General features: G+C 38.4%; 1 protein-coding gene across 1 annotated transcript in view; it reads right to left on the reverse strand.

Annotated features, from left to right (window-relative positions):
• The window catches only part of SPMIP2 (sperm microtubule inner protein 2), a 63,676-nt gene extending 50,427 nt beyond the window's left edge, over nt 1-13,249 (reverse strand). Inside the window, exon 1 of the mRNA XM_054576098.1 lies at nt 13,068-13,249. Coding sequence (XP_054432073.1) covers nt 13,068-13,176 — 109 coding nt within the window. The 5' untranslated portion in view covers nt 13,177-13,249. The remainder of the gene's footprint in view (nt 1-13,067) is intronic.
• Between the last annotated feature and the right edge of the window lie 6,174 nt (nt 13,250-19,423).

Consider the following 19,423-nt stretch of genomic DNA (forward strand, 5'->3'; position numbering starts at 1 on the left):
CATTCTAGATGGTGGGAAGATGATGGGCATGGAGGGGCAGATGCCACAGATGCTGTGAAGAGCACAGACAGGCGAAGCTGGGAGGTTCTCCAACAGCCTTCATCTGCTGCCAGCACTCAAAAAGGACCCATCTACGGCACGGTGTCAACAGACAAAGAGAATCCATCTCTGAGGCAAATGTCTCTTTCTGACATTTTTCCTGCACTTGCATTGTTTTATTTCATTCATTCATATATTCTTACACGGATTTCTTAATTTAGTGAACAAATATTTTGTGTACTATTTATGTCAGGCACTATTCTGAGTGCTGGGGATATAGCAGGAACAAAACTAAGGCCTTACCTTCATGGAGCCTACATTTTAGTTAAGAGACAGGCAATTAGATTAAACAGTCCTTCATTTGGTTTCATCTTTACTGTCATACGACCTCCTAACTAGTCTTGGCTCTGGCTTTTGCTTTTTCCAACCCATCCTCCCTAGAGCTGCCGAGAATGATCTAAAACTCAGATAAAATAAAATACCTCCTCTTCTAAAAAATAACTTGGAATGGTTCCCTCCAGTGCCTATAAACTTTTTCATCCAGATTTCTTAAGATTGCTGACTGGTGTCTTCATCATCAGATCCTGGCCTACTTACTGATTCTCAACTTCCTTCACTTTTTCTTGTTATCAGACTTCATCTTTCAAGGCTTACTGTGAGGACTGCCTTTTCTGGAAGACATCCCTAAATCCCCCAAAGTCAAACTTAGACATTCAGCATGCTGCCTTCACAGTAGGTTTTTTTTTTTAATTTCATCTTCTTTTTTATATTACGTGTACTGGATTTCCTCTATTTGTAAGCTCCTAGACGGTAAAGGCTATATCTTATCTCTATAAGCATAAAACAATTTTTTTAACTTGAAAAATATTTGACATATGACATTATATAAATTTAAGGCATACAACATAGTGAGTTGATACAGTTTTATATTGTAATTTGACTGCAATTATAGTTATTATTAAAACTTCTATTATGTCACATACAGGATGGGGCAAAAGTAAATTTACAGTTGTTCATATAGAAAATAATAGAATAATTAATAAATAATAATACAAGAAAAATCTTTGTGTTTCACATACAACTGTAAACCCACTTTTGCCCTACCCTATAACTATTATTTCTTTTTAGTAGCTGGAATAATTAATATCTGGTCTTTTCAGTTTGATGATCATAATACAACACTGCTGTCTATATTCACTGGACCGTGCATCAGCTCTCCAAGACTGACTGACTACTTTTTGTAGGTTTGTGCCCTTAAACAACATCTCTCCTATTCTCCAACCCCAAATCCCTGGTTACCACGCTGATTTTTCAAGCCTGGCTTTTTTAGATTCTGCATATGTGATATCACACAGCCTTTGTCTTTTTCTGACGTATCTCACTTAGCACAATGTCCTCAAGTCCCATCCATATTGTTGCAAGTGGCAGGATGTTCTTTCTTTCTCATGGACAAATAATATTGCATTACATACACGCACAATCTTTGTAAACTCTTCATTGCCAGCACAGTGCTTTGAACATAGTAGGTCCTCATGAAATATGTGTTGAATGTTGAAATGAATTGTATATTGCATAAGTGAATTAAAGAATTCCTTCTTAAGACTGGAAGCATATGGAGTCTTAACTTCATATACTTGAAGTTAAACAATCACTTCTTGAAATACCTAAAGAGCAATCCAACTTCCTGAACTGCCTTAAATCCTCCTATTCTGGACTTTATGAAATGTAAGGGTAAGGTCAGAGAAAGAACCGCTTTTTCACAACATTTATTTTTAATAGTTAGAGGCAGAGAGAAAGGTGAGAGCTTATAGCAATCTTACATGATTCTATGATAGCATTGCCTCATGAGGCCAGGGCTCCACCTCAGTGGCCAGAACAAAACATACCAAGGAAATAACTCAAAAGGAATCAAGTAGAACATGGAAGTGAGTATTTTAATCAATATATTTGAAAATCTGTTGATGCTATGGGCATAAATTAGCCATTGCAGATGTGCTGTGCAGAACAGCCAGACTTGATGGGAGAATCAGGGCAAGATAAAGGTCTGAAGGTGCTGGTGGCAGTGTGAAGCTTTGAAATGAACTCTAATGGACACATGATGTTAGAGATTAATGACTGCATCTGCTAATGTGAATAGGACTCCCCAGTTCACCAGTTACCACAGAATGGACTCATGGGCTGGAACATTTTTAAATGCTGCATTTCAATTAAGTTGGTGCAATGGTTCAAGGGGTCTAATCACTGAACAGACTGAAAGTTTCAGTTTATCAAATTTCTGAGAGAGTCAAATAAACATCAGGCAGAAACATCTTTGCTATATACGTTTGTTTACTTTCAAGCAATAAACCTCCTGTGGACAATCTGAAACATTAGGGGAAGCTTCAAAGAAACCCAACTGCCTCCAATAAACTCATGGGATTATTGAATCAATAATGTATTTTATATGATAATTATGCATAGAATAATAAATTGAAATTCAGACTTACAAAGAATTAGAGAATTCACTTGATACTTAAGCAGAGTTCAACCAATGATTCTACAAATATTGGTGGTACCCTACTGTGTCCCCAGCACTAGTTCAATGTGAACAAAGATTAATATGGCATGGCCTCTGCTTTTTTTGGTTTCTCATCTGCTGTTGACTGAATGATTATGACCTGCCCCTAGATTCATATGCTAACACCTAAGGCCCAGTGTGATGGTATTTGGAAATGCCGACTTGGGGAGGTGATCAGATCATGAGGGTGGAGCTAACATGAATGGGTTTAGTGTTGTTATTAGAGAGACCCAGAAAACTCCCTCACCGCTTCTGCTCTGTGAGTTTATAGTGGAAAAAATGGCCAGGAGGCAGCCTCCCATCGAACACAGAGTCTGCCCCTCGCCAGATGCCTTGATTTGGGACTTCCCAGCCTCCAGATCTATGAGAAATAAATTTCTGTTGTTTACAAGTCTCCAAGCAATGGTATTTTTTTATAGCAGCCCTGAATGGACTAACACACCATACAGCTTATAGAAGGCCATGTTCACCTCCTCTAGGAAACCCTGTCTGCTCTCAAGACAGAAGTTATTATTCATTGAAACTTTAAAACACAGTTTGATATATGTTTCATGTGTGCACATAGGTTTCCCAGCTGCTTCGTGAATGTGTCTTGTTGCTCTGCTTATCAAGCAACCTCTTATTAGTGCCCTTTAGAGACTTAAACTGTCTTCTCTTTGCTCTGTAACTTCCATCGCATCCTGGAGCAATGCAATTCTGTAAGCAAATTCTGGGTCATATTTGTTGAAAGGACTAGTTTTTCCTTAAAGTTGCTGCTATAATCCCAAAACTTAAAATTCTGCATTTTTCCTAGTGAGTAGAGGAAAAAAAGGCAGGGTCAAAAGTTTTACAAACATTCTGGGCTTTTAAAAACAACACTGACAGACTCATCTTGACAAAACTTGGCATCCATGCGCCTATCCACATCTTCATCTCACCGGGTGGGGAGACCTAAGTGCATAATCATAAACGGGTTTCAGGGTTGGGGCGGTTGGTTTGGGGTTTTCATCCGATAAGTGTGCATGAACTGGTCAATTCTATTCTAAGAAACTGTTTACCATTCAGGGAGATAGACTCTAGACATTCCCATGAAAACGGGTATTAATAAGATCTATGTGTGCAGAACTCATAAAAACCCATTAGAAAACTGCAAGTAACAGGAAATCCGTCACAAAATGAATTAGATAATGAGGAAAATAATGTCATATAATAAGATCTGAGGCAGGATGCATTCGGGGTTAATTTGCTAGGTCAATGAGGTCTTCAGAAACACAGGTCTTCCCATGTCTGTGCCCAGCATCCTCAGTGTGCCAGGCTGCCTTCGGGCGAGGTCCCCTTGACCTATCAAGAGGCTGTCATAGTATCAGGTGTCATGTGCAAATGCTGTGATGCCCTAGACCGGGGCGGGGGGGGGGGGGTGTGCCTTTCATCAGTGGAGAAGCTTTTCCTAGAAAACCCCAGGTGAATTCCTCGCCCCGTTTGTTGGCCAGGACTGAGTCATTCATTTCTCCCGAACACTAAGCACTGGCACGAGGATTGGATTTCAGTGACTGGCTTGGATGAATCAGGCTTTAATCCTGAGTCATGTGAGGCCAGGGCAGGCACCCAGACAAAATGCAAGCTTCCTAGAAAGGAAGCAGGGTATACTGGCCTCTGGGCTGCCTGCTACAAAACATAGAGGGCAACATCTCCCCCAGAAAGACAAGAAATCTCAATCTCTCTCTCTCTCTCTCTCTCTCTCTCTCACACACACACAATGCAACTTTTTATTGCTTTACCATCTACTTTTAAGATGATATGAAATTATTTAAAGTCCTACTTCACTCTCCTGTGGTCTTTGATGACCTACTAAATTATAATTTGTTTGGTGTTCAGGCTCTCATATTTGAGGATGTGGCTTTATACTGAAACAACACAGAGAAATGGAGGCAAGCCAGGGGCTCCTCCAGAATAAGCAAGGGAGAAAGACCAGCTGCTGGTGTTTCTCTCTCTTCAAACCTTTTGATCAGGGCAGTGGTCGGCAGACTTTTCTGTGAAGGGCCAAAGAGTACATGTGTTAGGCTTGAGGGCCACACTGAGTCTGTCACATCTCCAGCCAACCCTGCCATTGCAGGGCAAAGCAGCCACTGACAATATGTGCACCAGTGTGTGCCTATGTTGCAATAAAACTTTATTTATAAACACTAGAATTAGAATTTTATATAATTCCACATGTCCACAGATAGTCTTCTTCTAATTTTTCATCCAACGTTAGAGACCATTTTTACCTGCATGAAACCAGGCATTGAGTCAGATTTGGCCCACAGGCTGTAAGTTTACTGACCCCCGATCTAGAGTGTGTCTCATATTTGCCTTTTACCCTACACGTCCTCCGTGAATATTTTAGATAGGAGGCTTCCCTATTTAGAGTCAAATGTTGACTACGTCACTGCAAAAATAAGCATCTCATCTATGCTATGCATGAGAGAGTTCATTTTTTATTTGTACAATAGGTCGCAGTTGAGAGCGTAGCTTTATTCTACCTTGCTGATGTTCATTTGACCCCACCTCAGTCCTGACTTTGTGATCATTGATTTTCTTATTAGAGTTGTGTTAAGTGGCCAGTGAGGAGATGCAAGCACAGTTAACCTGCCTGTGCAAATAAGAAATGGAAAAGTGGGGTGGGACACTAAATTATACAGACAGATTGGAAATGATAACAGTAGGTAGGAATTACGCTGGTTTTACACTCTGGAAAAAGCCAAGAGGGAATGTGTTGTTCTATTAGTGCTCTGAGTAATGACAGTAATTAGAGAAGAACGTAACTAACACTGGCCTGTGTGGAAATAGCTACCCGAGCTATGGTGCTATGGGTTGTAAAATGTACTGTTGACTGAACACCAGCTTTGCTTTAAAAAGAGAAAAGAAAAGAAAGGTACCACTTTACATGTAGGCATTGATAGTAAGGCACATCCCAATAACAGACCAGTGAAAATGTAATTTATTAAAATAACATTTTTTAGCCTACATGAAATATGGCAATTTCCTCCTCTAGTCCCTGGATAAGCAGTATATCAGGGCAGGATTGCCTATTTCTAGACAGCAGGAAGTGACTTCAGTTTAGGCCAGAGCCATTTAGATGAGGAAGTGGTATTTCTCAACCTTGTAAATTATATAATAAACAAGTATAAATGGCTAAAAGTATGCTATAAGAAAAACATGTGAACTGCTACTTGGATTATTGAGAAATATTTCATTGTGAAAAGCAAGGAAGTGGCAATCAATAGATAAGTACTCTTGACATTTCTGTATCTTTCATTATACCTCTGCCCTTGTCTACTTACATAGCCAGGGGACCGGCTGTGCTCCCAGACAGGTAAGAGGATTGAGATAAAATGACTCTTTATTTATTCAAAGAATAGATTTCACTATGCAGCAGCGCTTTGCTTTTAAAATAGATTTGTAAGCAGGTGAACTATTAGACTCACAAAGCCACATGAAAGCAGAGATTAATAAATTATAAATTAACTTAAATTTTCTTAGGAGTACATATGTGAATATCTTTACTTTTAGGGACCTATTATTCCATCCTGGTGAGCAAACATTTTCTTCTAGAATTAACGTGGTATAATAAAAGGAGTGTGTAGATGGGGAGAATGGCAATAGGGATTTTGGTCTTGACCTTGCTGCCGTTGGCCAAGAAGACTTGAAAGGTCATTTTACTTTGTTGGTTAACCTCAAATCCTTTTTGAAGTGTAACTGACATACAATAAACTGCATATATTTAAGGCATACAATTCATCTGAACAGAATTGCCATATAAAAGACACCCAGTTAAATTTGAATTTTGTATACACAATAAATTTTTTTTAGGGTAAGTATGTTCCAAACATTGCATGGTACATACTTATACTAACAATGTTCTTCATGTGAAATTCACATTTGATTGCCTCCTATTTTTACTTGCCAAACCTGGCAATCCTATCCATGAAATAGCACCCCACTCAAGATAAAGACCTTGTCCATCGGTGCCCCTTTGGAAGTCCTCTCTTTCCCACTCCCCGCCCTTTCACATACCCAGGTAGCCACTTACCTCCTTTCTGTTACAATTTGATTAATTTGCATTTTCTAGAATTGTATGTAAATGACATTTTACAGTGTACTCTCCCCTTTGTCTGGCTTCTTACACTAAGCGTAATTATTTTGAAATCATCCTTACTATAACATGTACCAATAGTTCATTCCTTTTTATTACTGAGTAGTATGGATATATACCAACAGCCTGTTTATGCATTTACCTGTTGATGGGCTTTTGGATTCTTTTCGGTTTGGGGCTGTTACAAATAAAGTTGCTATGAACATTTCTTTACAGATTTTTGCATGGACAAATGCTTTTGTTTTTCTTAGGTAAATGCCTAAGAGTGGAATGGCTGGATGGAATGGCTGGATCATATGGTGTGGGCATCAACTTTTTAAGAAACTGTCTAATTGCTTTTCAAAGCGGTTGTAATTTTTTGCATTCCCACAAGCAGTGTCTGTGAGGTCTGGCTTCTCCACATCCATGACAATACTTGGTAGAGTTGATCCTAATTTTTGCCACCCTAATAGGTGTATAGTGGTACCTCACTGTGGTTTTAATTGGCACTTCCCTATTGACTAATGATTTTGAGCATCTTGTTCTTATTGGCCTTCCGTATACCTTCTTTGATGAAGTGTCCTGATCTTTTTTAAATTGCTTTGTTTTCTTATTGAGAGTTTTGAGAATTATTTATAGATTCTGGGTACAAGTCATTTGTCAATATGTACTTTGCAAATAGCTCCTTCTAGTCTGCCCTTATATTTTTTATCATCTTAATGGTGCTTATGGAGAAGAGAAATTTTTATTTTTGATAAAGACCAATTTATAAATTTGTTTTTTTATGGGTCATATTTTAGGTGTTGGATCTCAAAAAGAAAAAACCATACCTAACCTAAGGTCACAAAAATTTTCTCCTATGTTTTCTTTTAGAAGTTTTAAAGTTTAAAATTTTTCACTTAGGCCTATGATCCATTTCAAGTTAATTTTTCATTTAGATCTATGATTCATTTTAGGTTAATTGTTGTATAAAATGAGAGAGATGGATTGAAGTTCAATTTTTGTGCATATGGAGAGCCAATTGTTCTAGTACCATTTGTTAAAAAGACTATTCTTCCTTCAATAAATTGCCTTTGTTTGTTCCTGTTTTAGTGACTATATATGTATATATACTAAATATATCATTAAATATTTATCACTAAATATATATCTCACTAAATATATGTGTATAGGTGTGTGTATTTACACACACGCACACTGTTAGTTAAGTGCATCCCTGTGTAAAATGTATTTCTGTGGGCTCTCATCAGAAAAGTTTGAAAGCCAAATTACTTTTTCTCTCTCTCATTTGGGCTCTTAATCATATTTGTCGCTTCTATACATTCAGTCCTTCCTACTCTTTCAAGTCCCCCTGTTCCTTTAAAACTTCATTTTCTGTGGAAGCATTTTTATGATCACCTCAGGAAACCATTGTATTCATTGCTTCTTCATTTTTTCCCACTTCTATCTGCTATCCAGGGAAATGATGAAATGTTTTATTTTTCTCCACTAAGTTTATATCACTCTCTGTATAATTCACACTCTGCCCTTTCATTCAGTATTCCTGGGGGTTTGCAGCAAACCCTTTCCTTTTTCATCTGTTTTACTTTATTGGGAGGCATTGTGGTGTGGAGAAGACATAGACCGTACTTCATCTCATAATAAGTTTGTAACCCTCTTCAAAATACTTATTGTTTTTCTCAGGCTCAGTTTCTTTTCTTTATCTGAAAAATAAAACATCTACACACCTCATACAATTGTTGTAAAGATTAAGGGATAATATTGTATGTAGCACAAGTTTGTCATGTCTAGACATGTAACTGGCACGAAACAGATACCTGCTGATTGTTATTATCAAACTATGTAACTTCTAACCATTTGTTATTTCTGTCACCCTCTACCATGCCTGTGCCTTCATCTATGCTAGTGCTGTTGTAGCCTATGCAATATCAGGCCTGGCCTGATTAAACGCCCTTGAACAACTGCAGTGGCAATGTTGAACGATATTACACAGGGAGTATGATAGTGCCAGACAGATGGAAATCAGATTTAATATTACTCTATACAGGAAGGTTCTTCTTCCACAAAAGAGACCTTAAGAATCTCCTGCCCATTGTCAAGGTAAACAAAAAAATTTCCCTCTCTAAAGAGAACACAGCTACTAGAAATGCTAACCATTCAGCTAAGAGGGTCAGAGCTGTAGCTTAAATTACCATTCTTTTGAATCTAAAAGCCAAAAATAAGAATGCTCTGTGATTGCTAATGGGCGCAAGCATATTCTAACGTACATCAGATAAGGACATGCTGGGCATTGAAAAGAGACTCAGATTGGATCGCTGTCTGTCTGAGAGTTATCGCCCGTTGAGTCCACGGTGAAGAGGGGCTGGAGGCTGTCTGACCCTCCTCTGTATTTGTTATGTTTTCTTCATTAAATGTTAAAAATAACCAAGGAGCCACTCCATGAATTTCTAGATCACCAACCCAAGGAGATTCTACCTGATTGTAAATAATTGTAATTCTGGCAGCTAGTATGGTTGCTCTAGTTTTGCACTATATTGCAACTTTAATACATTTACTCATTTTTATTACCATAAGCTGTTAGCTGTTCTTCACCATAATTCATTCATTATTTTCTAAACTTAATTATAAATTAAGGTTAAATTATAACCTTAATTATAAATTGACCTGGAATAGAAGCTACAAGTCAGGAGTGTTTAATTGATATTGTATCCTAGAAACTTAGTTAGGAACCCATCAACTGGGGTATTTGCATATTGGATGTTCCAATATAGTATTAACCTGAGCTTTAACAAGCCTAGAGCTGTACTTTCCATGGAGTAGTCACTAGCCGCATGTGGCTACTGAGTACTTACTTGTTAAGTGGCTAGCCCACATTGAAATGTGCTGTCAATTGAAAACACATACCAGATTTCTAAGTCTTAGTTCAAAGGAAAGAATGTAAAACATTCTTTAATAACTTTTGATATTCATTTCATATTAAAATCACAACAATTTGGAGATATTGTCATATATTTCTAAAGTTATTTTTGACTGTTTTAATTTTTAAAGTGTGGCTACTAGGAAATTTTGAATTCTGTATGTGGTTTGCATTGTATTCCTACTGAATGGTTCTGGGTGAGAGTTTGGAAACTTGTGAAATTCTGATACTTAAGCTGGTAGATGATGATAACTATGGCTTATTAAGATTGGGAAAAGTTGTTGCAAGGTTTGCTAGAGAGGGTGAGGTCTTTAGGATGTACAACTCACTAAAGAGTCAGACAGAAGCAGACTGGAAATGTCCATTCAGTAGACCCAAATGAAACTAATTTGAGCAACCCTGTTTATGCAGGGAAATGCTCGTGGCTTTACTGTGTGGATAAACATACCACGCCCTGTCACTGCAATGTAATGTTGAACTTGTTACTCATCCCTGAAACCTGCCCCCCCAGGTTTCTATAGCTAATTGCTCACAGTTGGATTCCTTTTAAAGTGAGAGTACACTCCCTACATGATATGTTGCCCATGCTGACATCTCTGAGAGTTGCTTAGTTTTCACTACACAGAATGCTCATTTTAGGCCATACGATGGCTTTGAACAAAACACAGAGCATAAAAGATGAAGAGTAGGCAATGCTCAGTGGTGACAAATGGAAACCCCCAGGATCGATACTAGTTATGTTCATATAGATACAAAAGACCTTAAAGACGGAAGGTTTTTAAGTCACAGCACTCATAATAATGATGTATAAATAAAAATATATCAAGCATAGGTAGGTCGACTTCAGGAAAAGATGTAAATTGGGAAGTCAGACTGGCCAATGGAGATTGTGTCCACCCACCGCAGAAGAGGGCTGAGTGTCTTAAGAAGTATAGCTCAACAGAGGAGAGTTAGGATGGCCAGCTGTTATGTTGTAACACTCTTAGGCTAATCGTTAACATCGTTGTCCCTGGAACACAGTGTTCTTCTAGTATTGTTTTTAAAAGTATTGGTGCCATTGATATTTTCTTCTAATTATCATTAAACATATATTTAAGACTTGTGATTTTATCATAATAATGTAGTTGTTGTCAGTAAACTGTCTTTGAGAAATGCTGTATATGCAATTTCTAAGACATTACACCTGAGATCACCTGATACATGGCTGTCTGATATTCCATAAACATTGATATGTAAGTACCATATACCTGTTATTGTGACTCAGTTTTTTAAATCTGTAAAATGGGGTAACAATATCTAAGTGACAGATTTTTATAAGAACTAAATGAGATAATTCATGTAAACTTAGAATAGTGCCTGACACATTCTAAGCAGTTAATATTAGATGATGAAGATGAACTGATATGTACTTTAAATGATCACTGGTCTATGTTCATTTTCATATTTTTAATACATACTTATGAAATAAATCAAATGTTAAATATTTCTTACAGCAAATGACTAATAAATAAAACTGTATTTCATTGTCTGCTTTAATCCAAGAGTATACTTTATTTCATGAACTCCATTCTTATTAAATCCTTTCAGCACATTATAATTGAAAAAATAATTTTCAAAAAATTTATTACTATGTTTACATAGCCATGATTCAAGAAACACTCATTAAATCCATGAATTAAGTAAACTTGAGCAATGTTGCATTAGACATTAGATCATCCACTATTTCCTTTCTGCTCTGAATCTATAGTAGTGGTTTACTGGTAAATGTTTAACACTGGCACTCAGAGGAAAAAAAATATGATTTTAGCATTTACCAATAACTGTGGTATAAATATTCCTACCATGCATGGCCAGTTTCAAACTACCAAGCTGATGTCACTGAATGCAGAGTTAGAAAGAGTTGCTAACAATCAACAGATATAAGCCAGCCTGTACACACCACTCACATAGACACTTAGCAATCTGCTGATTATACATGGCTTCTTATGCTGTGTCCATTCATTCATTATATCAGCGGTTCTCAAAGTGTAGTCCCCAACCAACAGCATAAGCATCACTTGAGAACTTATTCAAAATGCAGAATCTCAGGCCCCACCTCTTGTCTCTTGAAACACAAACTTGGAAAGTAGGGCCTAGCAACCCATGCCTTACCAATGCCTCCATGTGATTTTGACACACGATTAGAGTTTGGACACCATGGCCTTATACCATTGCTATTTTTCTGAAGAAGCAGAAATGCCAAGCTCTAGCATGTGTTAATTAGTTTACCAAGGCTAATCATGTTGGTGTTTCGATTCTTAAAAGCACCTAGTTACGACTCCTGAAATTGTAACTCACATATTCTTGGCATCAATAAAGTGTATTAAACTGATACTTTATTAGGTTGGCCAAAAAGTTTGTGTGATTTTTTTCAATAAAATGTAAGTCACATTTTTCATTTTCACCAATAACTTTATTGATTTGGATATTTTGAGTATGTCGGCTATCTTCCACATGGTATAACATTGATTTTTCTCAATTAATGTCTTGATTTTATCACTATCAACTTCAACTGGTCTACCCGACTGTGGAGTATCGTCCAATGAGAAATCTCCAGTGTGAGAAAACTTCATAAACCACTTTTGACATGTTTGATCAGTCACAGTGCCTTCTTCATATACTGTACAAATCTTCTTGTGTGTGTTTCCATTGTATTTTTACTTTTCTTGAAATAATAAAGCATAATATGCCAAAAATGTTGCATATTTTCTACTATCTTTAATATTAAAATGGCTACACAGAAATTCACCAAATGTGATTTTTTTTTTTTTACTGCATGCTGATATGACAGCTGTCACAATACAGTCTAACAAAATTGTTTCGAATGAAGTTAAAGACAACTAAGTACTGCTAGAGCCATCTTATGGAAAAAACCAAATGAATTCTTTGTCCAACCTAATAATATCGTCTTCAAATATTTCCATGTTTCAGCTGCTATTCAGAGTCTCTGAGAACAGTAGTTAAGTGTTAGTGGTTGTGATTTCTGGTGGCTTCTGCAGTAGAGGCCATGGGCAAATTTCCTGTGCTAAAATAAGTAGATGCCCTGTCGCACTGGTAGACATATTAATCCCCTTGGGTTGCCAGTTGGTTATTTGGAAATTGCATTAAGACAGTTCTAAATCCAGTTATACTATCCACAGCATTCACAGGACGTACTTGTTTTCAGTGTGTTCTGGGGGGTTTGGATTGGTGCAGCCTCTAGAGGTCAGCAGGTACAGCCTAGTACCCTGGGTAGGGTTCCCTCCCTTGGCTGGTGTTCATCCCACTGCCAAAATATTTCCAGCCACAGAAGCACATTCTATTTTTGGACAGGTCTAATTATTCTTCCATATGCTGAACTGAGATCTGCTTTGCTGATTTCACATTAGCCTGAATCCTAGTTGATAGTCCCTTTCCCATCAGCCAGCCTGGCAGATACTCACACGAAGGTCTTTGGTAAAGGAGGCTTCCTTCTTTTGAGTGCTCTTCATGTAACATGATTCTCAGGCTCTTCACCATCCTGCATACTGATGCTCTTAAATTTTTTAACATCTCCCTTAAAATGTGTCACTCAGAAGCAAAAATAATGCTACAATGTAGTCTAATCAAGGCAGAGTCCACTTGTGTGTGGAACACAGAGCTCTGTGGTTACGTCACCGTTGTCAGGAACCCTCTGGGCTCCTCTTGAATTTACAGTCGCCTGCAACCTCTGCACCAAGCAATTACACAATGAGCATCTTACCTGCCCTTTGCTTATTCTGTTGATTTTTAACCCTGAGTGCAAGGTTCATATTTATTCCTGTTAAATTATTATCTTGTTAGGTTCAGCCCCTAATTCTAAAATATTACCTTTTACAATCCACATTGTCATCGAATGTTTCCTCTCTCTCTTTCTCCTATGTTTATGCCTTCTGAAAACCTAACAGCAAGTTATTTCTTCCTCTATTTATTTATTTATTTTTTTTTGAGGGGAGTGTGTGTTTGTGTTAAAACTGTATTTAAACAAGAAATGGTTCTACAAGGACTGAAAAAAAAAAAGAGCCAAATAAAGGGAGAAGCTGGCAGTCAAGAGGGGCCGCAGTGCTGGCCTGTGGTGAGACCCAAGATGTTTGTTTTCCGGAGAGACTCCAGCTGTTTCCCTGACTTGACCTTCACATGTTCCAAGTCCTCCACCTGGCTGAAGGGCCAAGGAACTCCTTCCATGGACTGGGCCTTCTTTTGGCCAATGCGCTGCAGATCCCAGGCTGAGCTTTCGTTCAGCATATGTAGTGTTGTTGGCGCCCATGGGCCGGTAGCCCTGGGCTGATCTGTAGCTTCAACAGTCAGTCCCCAGCCTTCTCCTTCGGCGTTGTGGCATCCAGGCTCTCCAACTTCCTCTTGCAACTTTTCTCCTTCAGGATATGGATGTTGGCATTTGGAGATGCTGCCTGTCCCTGAATCAGTTGTAGAGGAATGATCGCAGCCTTTCTGAGGGGCTCAGCCACTGTGATTGTGCAGATGGCAAGAGAACAAAACAGAGCTAATTCCTTCTCCCCTCCCCCAATTAATTATTAAACATCAAAGCTGGAAACTAGAATAAAGTGTTCAAGTGAAGTACCAGTTAAATATTGACTTTCACCTGCCAATTTTACTTCAGTTGTCATTCAGCTGAAGCAGCCTGAAAATTGAAAATGCTGCAATCACTGTAAATAATTCCTAGGGAACATTTAGAATACCTGAGAGATATTAAATATTTGAAATATATATCCCCATTCTTTGATGTGTGCAGAAGGAGGCAGTTTAAGAATAACATAGAATAATTAAAAAGTTTAGTAATGATGCTGGATTAGATGAAGTATTTGGAGAATATTTATGCTTACTGGAAAATGTTACTACAAAACTTGTTTAATTTTTGCAATTTTCTTTGAGTTAATTATTTTTGTTTATAAAAATTATTCCTCAAGTGACTCTAAATCTATAAATATTCTACATAATTAGAAATGTTTTAAAAAGATACCCTGCTTGCACAGAGTTATTAGCATTTACAACTTAGAAGCTGTATGAAGAAACATATTTTTAAACTCCACTTATGAGCTATGTGATTCTGGAAAATGTGGAGCTGAAATCAAACAACATCTTGCTCACAGACACCATAATTTAATGCAGGAGGGGGATTCTGACATGCTCTCTGATCCGATACCTTTAGACAACCCAGAGAGAAAGATTTAAAAATCTGTTCTAGGTGACACTGGTGAGGGCTCTGGGAGGGGGAGGGGGAGGTACCCTTGTCATTTTTAATAGGAATAACCCTGGCCAGACTAGCACTGCAGGATTTTGAAACAATTTTTAAAGGAATAATGTTGATACAAAATGCCACCAAATGACTCGGCTTATTTTGAACCTCCCCCCCTCCCCCGCCAAAGGCAGTATTGTGTGCTGTTGCATTGCTGCTTACAGGAAAGCAAATTAACTACACGTTTGAGCAGGTGATCAACAGTTCCAAATCTAGTTATTGCTGAGTGAGTGGTCACAGCTTTCTCACAGTAACCAAAATGTCATATTAAACATTTGAAAAATTAGAGATACAGGAAAATCGGAACCTTTGTGTGGTGCTGGTGGGAATGTAAAATGGTACAGGTGCTGTAGAAAATGGTGTGATGATTCCTCAAAAAATTACACATAGAATTACCATATGATCCAGCAACGCCATAGCAGCGTTATTCACGACAGTCAAAAGGTAAAACAACCCAAGCGTTCTTTGATGGATGGGCAGATAAACAAAGTGTGGTATATATATGAATAACTGCATTTGTCTGCTAGGGTTTTTATAACAAAATACTAGGCTAGGTGGCTTAAATAACAGAAATTTATTTTCTTATAGTTCTGGAGGCTGGAAGTCCAAGATCAAGGTGCTCAAGGGTCAGTTTCCAGTGAGACCCTTGTATTCCATAGGCAGAGGGCCTCCTCGTCTCTGTGCCCTCACATGGCCTCTTCTCTGGGCAGACATGGAGGGAAAAGAGCTCTGGGGTTCCCTCTGCTTATAAGGATGCCAGTTTCATGGGATTAGAGCCCCACCCTACAACCTTATTTAACCTTAATTACCTCCCTAAGGGACCTGTTTCCAAATACAATCACATGGGGGATTGAAGCTTCAACCCATGAAAATTGTGTGTGGGTCGGGGGAGGACCATTCAGTCCATAAAAGCATACGATGAATCATTATCCAGCCTTAAAAAGGAAGGAAATTCTGACACAAGCTGCAACATAGATAAAACTCCAAGACATTATGCTAAGTGAAATAAGCCAGTCACAAAAATGACTCCACTTCTGTGAGATTACTAAAGCAGTCAAATTCAGACAGAAAATATTGTAGAACAGTGGTTGCCAGAGGCGGGAAAGGGTGAAATGGGGTCAGTGTTTAATGGACACAGACTTTGAATTTTGCAAGATGAAAAAGTTCTGAAGGTGGACTGCATGATGGTTGCATAGCGATGGAAATGTGCTCACTGCTACGGAACTGTATGCTTTTAAGTATTTACCAGTTTATGTTTTAAAATTGTAAGTTTATCATTTTATGTTATTTTAAAATAACAATTTTTTAAAAGAAAACAATTAGCAAAGCTCTCTTAGACCATTGACGCTTTAGTCGGTAACACCAAATGGCACTCCCTCTTGCTGGGCGTATTCCTCCTGAGACGCATGTAAACACAAGCGGTACGTGACCGCGCTGTGCCATCCGTCTACCAACCAGCAGTCTAGTTCTTCGTTTTACGCTCCTTTCCTGTATTGCCTTTTCAAATGCATGAGACTGGCATTATATCTTCTACATCCATCTTTCTGTAGAATCTCCTAAATTTTCAGTGGGAATTACAATTTAATTTTTCTCAAGTGTTGTTATCACAGTGATGGTAATAAAACCATATATTTACTGAATTGTGGAAAAATCAGCATGGGGACTTCCAAGCTCTAAAAGAATGTAATTAATTGAACAATATTGCTAGATGTTAACTAGATGCTAAACTAGAGTCTTAGCAAGTCCCAGATTTGTTCAGCCTTTGGTCTCTTTCCCTTCCTCAACCAACATACAAATGCAGGGAATGCCTGGGACCTGACACACTAAATATTTGCAGAATAAATGAACACATGTGTCATACACATGTTATAGAAAGAATTCCCTTATTGGACGAAGGGAGAAATCCAATGTCTCAGGGAACCAATCAGGTGTAGACCTCTAAAGAGCATACTTGGAAGTGGTATTGCTCTCCTGCAAGAATGATTCAGTTATTCAAATACAGCTAATAATTTTTCACTTAGGAAGAATTTTTTTGCAAGTATAGCAAAGCATTTAGGAATGAAATTTAATTATCACTTAGTCTTTTTTGTAAAGTAAAAGCCAGCAATAAAGGTATGACTTCTGGGCATTTGTCTTTATGCTTCTGCAAATATTGTAATACAAAAGTTTCAAGATTTGCTAGGCCACAAAACGAGAAATAGTCTATTAGAAAGGAGAGAGTTGGAAGAAATTTAGTTTTTTACATTGTCTTGCATTGTGACTTATGCATAAATATTAATAATATATTAAAATACTGACAAAAGATTAACACCTAAAATTCTGTGCAATTAGACTAATGATTATAGCTATTTAAAAATTATATAAGGGCTTACTACATGCACAGTGTTATGCTGATGGGTGGAGGCGGCGGCATAGGATCAGTCTTGATGCAGCCCTCAGAGAGCTTATAATCTAGCTAAGAAAACCATCCTACACTCTGAATAGCTAGACCAGAGCTGCATGAAGCTGTCTTTCATTAAAAGAGAAATTAATTCAAAGGCACGATCAATAAGAAATAGTCATGGAAAATGTGGGTCTTGAGCAGGACTTGGGGAGATCAGTGAAGTCAACACATAAGTATGAAAAATTAGAATTTATAATTTAAAAAATATAAGTATACAATCAAATACATGTGAAATGCAGGGATGGGACTCTGTTCGTTTTTCCCTGCTCTCTGTGTAAGAGAAATGGAATGTAAAGCAGATTTCCAACATCACTGCCAGTGTCCACCCAACAGACCACTGCGCCATGTGTAGGTTTATTAAAAAAAAAGTCTCATAGACTCTACCCTCCCCAGACGCTGGCTATTCCTCAGAGCAGATGAAGAAATGAAAGTGACAGACATGGGCCAAGCAGCCGAACTCCCTTTAGCCCACTTACTATTGCAGTGTTCACAAATTACAAAACAGCATTGCCTTCGCTCCATCCAATGCTAACTATTAGTGGGGGAAAATACAACAATTTAAAAGTTATAGATCTTTTTCTAGTGTCTAATTTTCTAGTTAATAAAAAAAAGGAGAGAATTGTTAGCTTTTTTTCTTTCTTCTCTCTTACAAGGGCTTTCTAGATTGTCATCTCTTCAGTGTTGCTTTCCTATGTTTTCTTTGGTAACCCCTTGAAATTGCAGCCTAGTTACCTTACGCTTGTTTGTCAGTTAAAAAGGCTAAAGTGGGGAGTCCTACTGTGCTCTCAATTTCTTGTTTTTTCTTACAGCAGACTGCCTCCCACAGAGAGACACTTGGGTGAGCAGCAGCTGGGCCCCTGGAAGCAGGAGGCGGTTAAATGCATTCCCTTTGAACTTGTCTGATCCCCCACCCCCGCCACCAACCATTACTTCCCATAATGCATCTGCCCTATCTTCACTTTACCGTTTCTACTAAAAGGTAACTCTCTGTCTCAAAGGAACATGAAGATAAGTCAGCACGTCCCTGGAAGGCTATGTAGGGTGGGGCCAGAGAGGAGCACCTGTGTGAACCAAGTATCGATTGGAGGCAGCAGGTGGAAGCTCCCTGTCTAAAACCTGTTTCTAGATGTTGCTCTCAGCAGTGCTCTGTTAGTGAACAAATTATATAAATCATTGAGTCAGTAGTGTTAGAGACACTTTGATTGAAAGAGGAAGATCTTCCGGAGGACTCTTTTCCTTTCCAGCAACACACTAATCTAGTCTAAGGAAAAAAATATAAGCAAAAAGAGTGAACAATGATGTGTTCCTGCTGAACTGTCCTTTTTAGTGACTCAGTTTAGAGACAATCAGATACCCAGAATGACTCCCTGGAGAGCAGAACTTTTGGTCACACATATAAATTAGTTCCTATGAATAATAGGATAAAGGAAAATGCCTTAGGCTGTGAACTTCTCAAGGAGTTGTCAGTTATTCAGCTCATTCCTCCATTTCCTCTACAAAAGTTTTTGAGTGTGTTCTGCATTAGGCTTCCCTTGGTGCTGTCTGCCTATCCTTTGAAGCTGGAACCAGAAAGAAGGTGAGCCCCAGAAGTCCTGGTCCCCCTGCTGGAGTGCCAAGAAAATCTCTGGCCATTGTATACCCACCAGGGAAAGGCAGTCCCCCCCCACCCCATCAGGAAAATAATTTAGATGCTGGCAAACAAGCCACAGATCAAAAGAAATAGGTCAAGCCAGTGTGGGTTTGAAAATGTACAGAAGGAGTCTTGGGGGATTATACAGACAAGGAGGCAAGACACAGCGGGGAGTGAGGCTAGAACAAAAAAGAATCGTGTGAATCTAGGATGCTAGCTACTGTGTCTGTCCCATGTGTGACTTGGGAATGCTCCTGGCAGACTTCACATGGCCTCTACTGTTGTAAGATAAACTGGAATCCACAAGGATTAACTGGATCCCAATAGGTCTCTCATGCCTCCAAGTGTCCAAATTTGATGATCCATGTGAAAACTGGTGCCTTTTGTCACAGTGGTAAATGCCTGTCCCAGATGTCAATGAAGCTGAGGAAGGGAGTGCGGAAGGCTCTGGAGC

This window comes from Pteronotus mesoamericanus, unplaced genomic scaffold, assembly GCF_021234165.1.
Source record: "Pteronotus mesoamericanus isolate MK-2021 breed Mesoamerican mustached bat unplaced genomic scaffold, CSHL_Meso_final contig_32, whole genome shotgun sequence".
Taxonomy (NCBI): domain Eukaryota; kingdom Metazoa; phylum Chordata; class Mammalia; order Chiroptera; family Mormoopidae; genus Pteronotus; species Pteronotus mesoamericanus.